Source organism: Podarcis erhardii (assembly GCF_964252035.2).
Source record: "Podarcis erhardii genome assembly, chromosome: 17".
Taxonomy (NCBI): domain Eukaryota; kingdom Metazoa; phylum Chordata; class Lepidosauria; order Squamata; family Lacertidae; genus Podarcis; species Podarcis erhardii.
In genome coordinates this window covers 11,166,321-11,178,635 of record NC_138515.1, presented here as the reverse complement: position 1 = coordinate 11,178,635, position 12,315 = coordinate 11,166,321, and the positions used below count along the sequence as shown (strand labels likewise).

The 12,315-nt window shown below is 41.3% G+C and overlaps 1 protein-coding gene across 5 annotated transcripts in view; it reads right to left on the bottom strand.

The window, feature by feature from the left end:
• RFX3 (regulatory factor X3) overlaps positions 1-12,315 on the bottom strand; it is a 113,393-nt gene that overhangs the window by 18,518 nt on the left and 82,560 nt on the right. For all 5 annotated transcript variants that reach the window (XM_081845037.1, XM_081845039.1, XM_081845035.1 and 2 more), the window contains 4 exons: positions 10,656-10,837; positions 6,716-6,835; positions 1,862-1,983; positions 389-501 (listed from right to left, as the gene is read on the bottom strand). In XM_081845037.1, the coding sequence (XP_081701163.1) occupies positions 389-501; positions 1,862-1,983; positions 6,716-6,835; positions 10,656-10,837 (537 nt within the window). The remainder of the gene's footprint in view (positions 1-388; positions 502-1,861; positions 1,984-6,715; positions 6,836-10,655; positions 10,838-12,315) is intronic.

Here is a 12,315-nt window from a genome sequence, read left to right as displayed (position 1 = left end):
GCGTCCCCTGTCCCCATGCTTAGGATGTATCAAAAGACTTATCAATTGTCCAGGACTGTGTATTTTGAATTTAGTTAATAGCATGTTCGTAACTAAAATTTTAACACAACAGTAAACCAAAGACACATTTGGCATTGGCATATTGCTGATCTACTCTCAACTGTCCTGGGTGGGTGAAAGCAAGCCTACAGAAACGCTCTGTATTTTGGCCCACAACCACATTTTCCAAACACACACAAATTTAGCAAGCATAATGTTAATTCTCTTCACAATATTCTGCTTTGCAGGCAATGGAGATCCTCCTGTATCTGATGTATTCCTGTGTATCATCACATCATGAACCCTTGACAGCATGAGAGGAAGCCATTGTCAAATCCTCCTTTCTTACCTCACAGTGCTCTCGATAGAGACTCTGCAATGACTTAATATCCTCAAAAGTAGTACCATCTGGCAGAGAAGAGATTTCAACTTCTCCGAACTCTGGAAGTGCTCGAGATGCATCTGTTTCCATGGCAACACAATGAAAGAAAAATATTGTAGAGTGTGTCAATCCCACTTTAATTAGGGAAACATTTAATGATACAAAGAAATAAATATCAGAAAGGTCACAAAGTGTTGGACTAAAAATTGAGAAGGTGTAAGGTTTTTATGTTTAATAGGTCGCAATTAAAAAGGAATCAAAATTTTATTCTTCTAAATTAAAATTCTTAAGCGAAGGGAGCCAGATCTGCTAAATTGTATGTGCTCGATCCATAGGAATTAAGAAATACTTACACAAATTCTAGGATTTCTGACTGAATGTGAGGCTTACTTCTTTGAATGTTTAAACCAGCTGTAATCATACTAAGAACGAGTGGTGCATAACTTACCTGTCTGAAAACCTAGTTAAAATTGTGAATAGACAAGAGGCCTGAATTTAGAGATAGACAAGCAGAGCTCTGTGGGTTCAATGGGACTTCCTGGTCGTCGTCGTCCCGCAGCCCCCTGAAAAGCCCCTCCGGAAGGTGGGGGGTGGAAGGGGGCAGGGGAAGGGCAGGCGGCAGTGTCATGGGGAAATGGGGAGAACTCACAAGGGCTGCCTTCCATAAGTGCTTTCCCACCTGCTCACATAAGGCACCTGGATCCAATGCAGTGAATACACACATTTTAATATACCAGTTGATCTTTGCTTCTTTTAATTTAGTAAGGTGCCTTTTGCCTATGTAGTTATATTTCCAGACATATCTACGTATTATTGCATATTATACAAGGTCTTTAGGGAAAACGATGAGCAAATTATAGCTGGATTTTACCTAATTATAGGTGGTTTCACTATTACATGTGAAGTTCCATTGTGTCTTAATTCAATGACAATTATGTTAGCAATATTAAATAAGTATACTTCATGTATGTATGGTAGTAGTTTTTGGAACATATACCCAGTCTATATCCATGTAGTAGCCATTGTGACACTAGCCTGGCTCAGCAAGGGATTCCAAGATGCCCCCCATCAGAGGTGTGATCAGGCCACACGGGTTGAGGGTACAGATAAATAAGTCTGGAGTATTTCATCCCATATATTGTCAAAATAGTATGTATGTGCAAAGACAACAGTCCCACCTATTCTTTGTATGAGACTTGGCTGCAAAGTCATGGTAAGGTTATAAATTTCTTTGTTTCTAGAATGAATGACAGCTTTAATTAAGATCAATACCCTTGTTAGAAACTTAACATTTGCATAATGTTAAACTCATACAAATGGTTACACTCCACAGTTAGTTAACTCTGGATCAGCTTCAAGAAAACCTTTGTTCTGATTCTTAACTAACAACTATACAAGTTATTTTTCTTTGGACCCGAGTACAATACTCTTCCTACATACCCAAAAACTGTTGATGATGTTGACTTTGAGCAATTACAGTTTGTTCAACAGATGTGCCTGTCTGTTGACCACTTGTTGTGAAACCGTCTGTGACTCCATCCACTTTCTGCATAGGCTTGTACCTAGAATATATCACATGCAACAAAGGACAAATTTATCCTTTTCTTTCTCCATCTCTCAGACTATAAAGTTGATTTTAGCAACACCTTGTGACATAGCTGGCAAACTTTGGTTAAAAATTTATCAAGAAACTCAAATTTATGCTGGGGGGAGGGGAGAGAATTATGATTATCCGAAGCCGTACTTTGATGTTCTGATCAATCCACAGAACTACACCTTACATAATTTTTCAGTAACAGTCCAAACACTTGGATGCTGAACTTGTTTATGTATTAGGTAAAAACAAAACCCAAAAAGCATAGATGATTTGTATTTCTGGCTCACTTTTTTTTTAGTACACAAAGTTAGCAGTAAAAGTAAAGGTGACTATCTCAGTTTTCTCAATTCCTACTCATTTTCTGTACCACTTTTCCTTAGCCTGTTTAACCTAAGCAACTGCATTTGATTTCCTGGAAATTAAATCTGGGAAGAAGCAACACACACATAACTTAAAGTGCGTGTAGCCATGACAGTTTGCATTCACTTAACTCTGCACTATATTACACACATATGGACAATTACTTAATTAACATAGTACTGAATGAGTCCAGATTTTTGGCAGCCACCCAAATTGCACATGATGATTCTAACACAAACATCATTGGGCTGTTTATTTTAAAAGGATGGTGCTATACAATTTGCTGCTTTCCATCATCTGACTTACTGATTAATGTAGTTAGTCTAATAAGGAAGTCAACCCATGAACATGAACTCAGCAACAGGAACCATGAAATAAAAACAAAACTGTCTGAGAGCTACAACTATATATTGCAATGAAGGGTTTTAAGAAAGGAATAAAAGTGACTTGCAGTACCACAGTCAGCTGAATCTTGTACATTTGCATGCCCATCCCACTGCTTCCACCTCAAATCTTTCTCTATGTGAGGAACGTTCTGAACTTTGCAAATTAAAGGCACTCACAGATAAAAACTGGTGGTCGTCATATGAAACAGGCAGCTAATTTTAGTAATTTAGTAACACTGAGCAAAAACATTAGAGCGAAGCATAGTGATCAATAAAACAATGTTGACTCAATATGAATCTTTGTGGGAAGACAGAAACTAAATTAGCAATGAATCATCATTTCAGAACTATTTCTCACAAGTAGGGCACAAAAGAATGTTTGTCATCATTTGCAGTTGTCGTAGATATTAAGATGTTAATTACTGAATGTTAGCTCTCAATATGTACTGATTTATTATTACAATAAAGTAGCACCTGAACATCAGGAAGTGCAGTATTTGAATAATGAGAGACCTCTATATAACTAATTTGACAGAACTATTATTCAGATTATTTTCCAGGCATTTTGACTACCTACAACAATTTAAAAAGTTGGGAGTAGTAAAGCATCTGAGATTTAAAATGCCTTTTCGAGTAAATTTTCTAAGAAACAGCTGGTAAAGAAGCATGTGGAATTTGTCTCCTATGCACATTACGGTGGTCTCTAATTGCAGAGTCGCTGAGAAAGAAAGTTAAAATGCTCCAAATTTAAAATAGTTGTGCTTGCTTTCTCCAGTGAAACAAAGGAACATCTGCACTTTCCACTGAAGATGCTGCTCCCAGCAGTGCAGGAAGAAATAAAAAATAATGTTCTCCCAAACAGATCATTGGTTTCAGGATGCACTTCTTTTGTTGTTGTTGTTGTTTAGTCGTTTAGTCGTGTCCGACTCTTCGTGACCCCATGGACCAGAGCACGCCAGGCACTTCTGTCTTCCACTGCCTCCTGAAGTTTGGTCAAACTCATGCTGGTAGCTTCGAGAACACTGTCCAACCATCTCGTCCTCTGTCGTCCCCTTCTCCTTGTGTCTTTCTCAACATCAGGGTCTTTTCCAGGGAGTCTTCTCTTCTCATGAGGTGGCCAAAGTCTTTGAGCCTCAGCCTCACGATCTGTCCTTCGAGGGAGCACTCAGGGCTGATTTCTTTCAAGAATGGATAGGTTTGTTCTTCTTGCAGTCCATGGGACTCTCAAGAGTCTCCTCCAGCACCAGAATTCAAAAGCATAAATTCTTCGGCGATCAGCCTTCTTTATGGCCCAGCTCTCACTTCTTTTATCTTCCACCTAATGGCTATTCCAACATTACTAGAGCCCTGCCTGAAGTGGCCATTGCAAATCGATCTGTTCTGCCATTGGCCTCCATGAGCTTTCAGGTTCCACCGATATTTTCCCATAACCCCCATGGAAGAAAGTTTGCCTCCCCATCTCATTCTCCCCATTCCTTCTACTCTCTGGATGTTCTGCTGGTCTTTCTCGGATCTCTCGTTTCTTCACCCTGCCTTGGCTTTCTTCCTTGGACCTCCGACTGGGGCCTGACGTTTCTCTGCTCCTTTAGTCACTAGGCATCTTGGTCTTGTTTTTCTCAACTTTCTCATAACCCCCACCCCCATCTTCAGACTCTTCTTCCTACCTGCAGCAACACTGAATGCAACACTTGCACAAGAATGAAGACCTTCTCTCCTTCCTTCCTTCCGTCCCTGCTCTGTGGCACTTAAGTAGATTCAAATATAAAGTCAATCCATGCACTGGGGTTTCATCAGAGCCTAAAAACGCCCAGCTCTTTACAGCATTGCCTTTCTAACAATGGCCAGTGAGATACCATCCCAAAAGAAAATATCTACTGCCCAATAAAACTGCCATGGCATAATCTGCTGAACAGGGCTGACCTGCAAAAAGAGATGGACAGATTTGCCTACTTTGAGTCAATATCACATTTGCATGTATTGATTCATAAGTCAGCAATTGAAATCTGTCCGGAAAAAGGTGCATTTAAATACATTTAAATACATACTTGCATGTATTTTCTCATGAAATACCCTCAGGTTTAGGGTGATATATAAATTCAATAAATAACAATAAATAACGTTTTCTCATAAAATACAACATTTCTAAACTTATTTTATCTTAAAATATTAATCTTAAAATCTTTTTCTGCATGTTTTTTGAGCTGAGAGCTGCATCACAAAATTGGGAAATGTGCAAACTTTGAAGGATATTTACTCGTTTGGGAGATACAGCTAAGTTCTTACTGGAATTTGCAAAGTGCTAATGTCTTAAGCATTCCTTGTTTTTAGAAACTTGAGTTTCGATACACTCTAGACTCAATTGTTCCATTAGGCATGTTCTGTTTCTTAGTTCCCCTGACAAACCAGTTACAGGAAGGAACACTTGAAAATGTTATTTGGTGTTATTGCTGCATATTTATTCACTCTAGAAACATAGTGGAAGTGCACAAGTATGGCTGAGAGAAGTGGGTGCTAGCTTTTAAAACACGGAAAATGGCAATCCTCCTATTTGCCTTGCTACAAATGTTACAATTTGCCTTCCTACAAATGTTACATGCTGTCTCTAGTTGCTTTGTAAGAGTATCTCAAAAAATAATAATTTGACAAGTAAATGGATATGTGCTACTTGAAAAAAGCAAAATGTTCCGAAAGTGCTCCTCAGCTCACTGAGGGAACTGGCTCAGAAGTACATCAACCCAGTTTGGAAATAACGCGAGGAATTAGGCTAGATTCGCCCACGGCTATACCAGATGCGTTCAAGTGGAGATTCTGGCCAGAATCCAGTGACCACTTTAGGTAGGATGGAGTCATGCTGCTCTTTTACAAAGCTAAATAAAATTATGGTTGTATACATGAATCTCTCCTTCATTCCTACACCCTGCATTAAGGCTTCTGACCAGACCTGGAATTAATATGTTCAAAGGACTTGTTTTGAATAACATTTCCCTTTTAGATGTAAGCAGTTTATTCCACAACACAACAAGCAATTCAACTCATCCTTCATAATTTCAAATGGTGCATCACAAATTTTGTATACTGCGCATTAATGCTCTAAGTTAAGAGCAGCACAAAGCATTCATAAAGTTGTGTTTACTTTACTCCCTTCCTGACCCATCCTGCTTCCACAACGAACATCCACTTGTGCAAATGAGAGTTACCCTCCCTGCCCTCCTGGTTTGCAGCCCCCCAGGCACCCCCAAAATCTGCTCTGGAGCACTGGAAGGCCTTCCACAACAGATTTTTTTCGCCGGGGGGGGGGGAGCAGGGAGGAAAGGAGGAAGGGAAATGTTGTCATGTCTGCTGGCATGGCATTGGATCTCAGCTTTTTTTAAAAAAAAAATAGCATTCCAAACTTGGCCATAGGGTGGCACACATAATTCTATCTCCTCTCATTAAAGGCCAAATTCTCTTCTTAAGTTTAGAAGATTCTAGAAACACAAAAGCTTTTACATTTAACCACTCCTCACTCAATTTTGATATAAAAATATGAGATAATACCCTTTAGCAAAACTATTTTTGTCCAGATAAAAGGTGGTTGGTTGGTTTGTATGTTTTTATACCAACCTTCATGAATAATAGTCACAAGCCAGCTTTTGAAAATAAGGTAATATAAAAACTTAACACAAAATAAACAGAAATATGAAAATAATTCTCAGAAATTACATAATTAACAACATTACAAAAACGACTTAACGCATCAGCATCTAAAAGCCCAACCCAAAAGGTAAGGTTTTACGTAGTGTCTAAAAGGGTGGAAGATTGAGGCAACTGCAGGTAAACTTTCAGCTAGAGAAGTTATGTGGTCTAATAAAAGGAGAGGTTACTGCTCCCTGACTAAACACTCCCGCGATAGAGAAATGCAGAAAAAGATGCTGGATTCTAAGGGGTCTGGCCAGCTTGGCAGGACTGTACCTTTGTTTCTGCTGCATGGGTTGCTGTCTCATAGCCATATATTGCATGTCCTCTTGTAGCCGATTTAGAGGGGAGTCTGGCTTGACACGAATCCCATAGTAATGATATTTGGAGTTCCCCCTTTGGGAAAAAGCAAATATTAAAAACGAGGGAATGTACACAACCTAAACACAAATGTGATCCCTTTGGGTTGTTCTTAAATATTTTAGATCTGAATTGTATCTCAGACTGTTGTTCAATTTGGCTGTTTTCCTCTGAACTGTGCAAAAATAATCCTATGCAGCCAATTTAGTCCCAGCAGAATGGAAAGCTAGCTGAGTATTAGATATTCACTTAGTTACAACTGCAAATATTTCACAATCATTTCACATATTGGTCTCTTGACAAGGTTTTTACCACTCAAATAGAAAATGGCCCAAACAGCAGGGGACTGTAGATTACTCTAATGATTAAGGAATGTATTTAGCTTTGTACATAGTTAGTTGGCATGATCTCAGAATGTCAATAGAATTTAAGGAGGCTAAGTGCGTATAGGATTTCAACCAGTGTTACTGATTTGTGAAAGAGAAGGGGTGGGGTGGGGGAGAGAAATTGCAATTATTTTGTCTTTAACTATTTATTGTAAGTTTCCTTTTATGACAAAAACTTAAGATCAAAAGGAAGTTGCTCACACTGGGCAAAAAATTCGCAAGCAATAATGCAAGGACACCATTTTCACGGGGACCCACTTTGTGCCCCCCCCCAAGTGGGATGAACAAATGCTGTGTATATGGTGGCCACCCAAAAGCAGCCACCTTTGCATATGCTTGGCACAGCTCTCCTCTCTCTCTCTCCTCTGAGGGTGGTACGAGGGACTGAGCCTGGGAGACCAGAGGGAGATTTACTCACTGCCTATATACCGTATTTTTCGCTCTATAGGACGCACTTACCCCCCTCCAAAAATGAAGGGGAAATGTGTGTGTGTCCTATGGAGCGAATACAGGCTTTCGCTGAAGCCTGGAGAGCGAGAGGGGTCGGTGCGCACTGACCCCACTCGCTCTCCAGGCTTCAGGAAGCTATCCGCAAGCCTTTGAAGCACGACGGGAATTTTTTTTTCTTTATTTCCCCCCCTAAAAACTAGATGCGCCCTATAGTCCGGTGCGCCCTATGGGGCGAAAAATACGGTAATTATAACTGTTGCTGTGTTCTGGATATGGGGCATCATCTCCAGGTGTCAGCCTGGATCCTTAAAGAGGTGTGGGGTGAGCACACCACCCTCTAACTCAAGAAGAGCCACCTTAGTCAAGAGGTCTGGTTCAAGACCAGTGCCATGTCCTCAAATGTTCAGGTACAGTGCTGGGGGCACTCTTATACAGTGGTTTCGCTCCTTCCTCCTGGACCATGTCCAGAAAAGGGGGGGGGAATGAGTGTTCAGACCCCTGGGCGCTCACTTGTGGGGTGCCTCAGGGTTCCATCCTCTTTCCCATGCTTTTTAACATCTATATGAGGCCGCTAGGAGAGATCATCAGGGGGTTTGGGCTGGGTGTTCATCAATATGTGGATGATACCCAGCTCTACCTCTCTTTTAAATTGAAAACAGTGAAGGCTATGAAGGGCCTGGAGGAGGTTGGAGGATGGATGGCAGCTAATAGATTGAGGTTGAATCCTGACAAGACAGAAGTACTGTTTTGGGGGGACAGGGGGCGGGCAAGTGTGGAGGACTCCCTGGTCTTGAATGGGGTAACTGTGCCCCTGAAGGACCAGGTGCACAGCCTGGGAGTCATTCTGGATTCACAGCTGTCAATGGAGGCACAGGTCAATTCTGTGTCCAGGGCAGCTGTTTACCAGCTCCATCTGGTACGCAGGCTGAGACCCTACCTGCCCGCAGACTGTCTCGCCAGAGTGGTGCATGCTCTAGTTATCTCCCGCTTGGACTACTGCAATGCGTTCTACATGGGGCTACCTTTGAAGGTGACCTGGAAACTGCAACTAATTCAGAATGTGGCTGTTAGACTAGGGACTGGGAGTGGCTGCCGAGACTACATAACACCAGTCTTGAAAGACCTACATTGGCTCCCACTTCGAGCACAATTCAAAGTTTTGGTGCTGACCTTTCAAGCCCTAAATGGCCTCAGCCCAGTAGACCTCAAGCAGCATCTCCACCCACATTGTTCAGCCCGGACACTGAGGTCCTGCGCCGAGGGCCTTCTGGCAGTTCCCTCACTGTGAGAAGTGAAGTTACAGGGAACCAGGCAGAGGGACTTCTCAGTAGTGGTGCCCACCCTGTGGAATGCCCTCCCATCAGATGTCAAAGAAATAAACAACTATATGACATTGAGAAGACATCTGAAGGCAGTCCTCTTTAGGGAAGCTTTTAATGACTGATTTTTAATATATTTTTAATCTTTTGTTGGAAGCCGCCCAGAGTGGCTGGGGAAACCCGGCCAGACGGGCGGGGTAGAAATTAGTAACAACAACAACAACAACAACAACAACAACTGTCAGAGGAACATATAAATGGACTGCAGTTGTTGCTTTCCATCCTGCAGCATCTACCCACAGGCAGGCTGAACAAAGCACTTCTTAGGACATGCCTATTATCAGAAGCAGAATCCCTGTCTGTGTGCCATGCCTTCCTACAACCAGCTGTATCCAAAGAAGCTGTGGGCTGCCTTTCTTCAGTTCATGATCCTGCCTGAATCTGGCACTACAGGCACCAGTAGCTCATAAGTCCTTCACTATTATTCTATGTAAGTTTGTTCACATTCTACATGCTGCTGGTTTCATCCATATGGCAGCAATTGAAACATTTACTGTAGAGCATTCAAGGCATACAATCAGCTGTGACAATACACAAAGTACTCTTGTATTCTGAAATGCATGTTATCTGGGCTGTTGACGTTTCTCACACAGGCTGAATCTGCAAACCGTACACCTTTGTTCCAAGGACAGCTTGCTTGAAAGGGGGCTGATTCATTCAGAAAAATGAGGTGCAACATTTGGAAAAATGGACAGAAGCATTTTGTCCGTATTTAATCTAAGGCCCTTTGTTAAATGAAGCACCTTACATGCTGCAATGGATAACATAGCTTGCATGTACTAATTAATATATGTACCTCTTAGAATGCTTGATAGAAGCTGGTGCTTTGGCAATGTCTTAAAGAGCAATATGGGAGAAGAAAGTGCTTAATACACATTTTAATGAACTAGGCAGTATATTTAGACAATTGCACAAACTTTGTTTTTACAGCACTTTGTTGTGGGAGTTGTACCACAACCTTATTCCAAACAGCAGTGTTATAGTTTAGAGTTCTAGGTGGACTCTCTCTCAGTCTAACCTACTTCACAGGGTTGCTGTGAAGATAAAAAGGAGGAGGGACGAGGGGGAACCATGTAAACTACCCTGAGCAAGAAGGAATATATAGCTAATAAGTAATATTACAATTAATATACAGTTAATAAGCAGTCATTAATAGCCTTATCCTGCAAGAACAAATTAGTGGTGGTGAACACAGATACTGTGATTGAAAATTCCATGGTTTAATTCTGTGCTATGTTAAAAGACCTTGCCTGTCCTGAATCTCCCACCATAAGGTTCACAGAATTGCCCTTTGCTCTAATATTATGAGGGCAAGAAAAACATCTCTTCATCCACTTTCTCCACTCATGTATCACATCTCCTCTGACTAACCACCAGACTGCCAATCACTGGCCAGTCACTGCAAACTGAGACTGGAGGGAAGTGGGGCTTTGGGTCTTTAAAAAAACAAAAAAACAAAAAAAAGCCAACATTTTTTGTACTTCTGCAATTTGGGGTTTTCATGAACATGCAGATTCCCACCTTTTGTTTCTCAATGATCATGTTTTTGCTTCATGTCTATTGTCACGAGAGCACTAAATTTGCTATTAGAGGGAGTACACTCTGTCCCGTTAACTCAGAACTTTGCTTCCTTACACTAACCTGGTTCCCAATCTTCTGGTTCGTAGGCCCATGAAAATTGACCTTATTAGTTTTCCAAAAGAGGCAGCATTGACTGGGTCCAATTTATGCTCCTGACAGTGTCTCAAGTAGTGGTTGTAGAGGGTACTTCTGGGGAGACTCACTCCTTCTGCTGTTTCATAGTTGTCTAAAAGCCACTGGAGCTATTTTAAATTGGGAACAAAGAAGAAAAATGAGCTCAACATAACTTTGCAGAACAGTTATGCCTTCATTAGTGTTGAAATAATGTAAGAACAAAAATAATTTTCTCTGTTTAGCTGGACACATCTTTCTTTAGCTCCAGGTAATTCTCCACAGAAATTTTAAAAGCATTACATCATCTTAAAATAGCTTTACAAATAGAGAAACAGCAGAATTCTTAAGACTTGTGGCCTCAGGCAATATAAATTACTTTATATTGTAGCAACATGTTAATTCCATGTGCACTGACCTAGACTTTCAGGCAAAGTATTAGCACTTGAGAAAATAAGAGCAACACTGAAAATAAGTCACACAATCAAAAAGGAAAATATTCTTATGAAGTACTGGTAACATTTATCCATGCTTCTGTATCATTAGATTACCAAGATAACAAATATTGCAGTATTTACTGGATTAACTTTTGTTTTTATAAGAGCTGAAGATTCTGGATCAGATCCTGCTCCTACTAGTGAAAGAGAGAGGGGGAAAGGGAGAGAGAGAGGTCCAATTTCACTGAAAACCAAACTGGGTCTTGTGAAGAAGCTAGGCTTCCTTTGGACCAAGTATGGACAACCAATGTACAACTCCCCCCATCCCTTTCCATTGGCCCTGCTGGCTTGAGCTGGGGGGAGCTGGGAGTCCATCCCGAGGGCCAGAGGTTTCCCTATCCCTGATTTAGGCTACTTTATTTGGGATTTACATGATCACTCATGGTCTTCTGTTGAGGGGCACATGGCAGCTATGTCAAAATTATACAATGTATGCAGAGAAGATTGCAAGGTACTGAGACAGAAACAAAGTATCGTGTTCCAAATAATCAAACCACAATTTGTTACAGTTTCAATGGCAAAAAAACTTTTACAGCACAAATTTACACATTCCTATTTAGAAGTGAACTCCACTTACATTCTAGTGGAGGGGGGAAATGTTCAACCAGTCTTTGAGGATTGGTAGTTTTTAGTAAGATATATAGAAATGGGAGTGATACACATAGCTAGGTATATTTATTGATTAACTGTTCCAAGCTGTTTGGTTTAGAAGAGTGATTTTCAACCAGTGTGCTGTGGCACCCTGGGGTGCCTTGAAGGATGGTCAGGGGTGCCATGGCAACACTGGTCTCTGTCCCTCTTCCCTTCCCTCCCTCCTCTGATGCCCTCTGGTGCCTCTGGCTCCCCAAGACAGCTGTTTATTTCAGCAGCCCTTGCTATAAGCTCCACAGGCGAATTTTGGGGCAGCTCAGAGACCAGGGGCAGCAGCAGTGGCTGCCCAGAGGAGAGGGGAGAGGAGAGGAGGCTGAGGAAACACTCCACAAGGGAAGGTGTTTGAAAAAGGGTGAGAGGCTGCCAGCCCTGCAGGCATAACTGGACTCCTGAGCCCCACAGGAAAGCTGCAAAAAAGAATGTAGCTGGTCAAGGAAGTCATGGAGTCAGAAGGGTTGAAA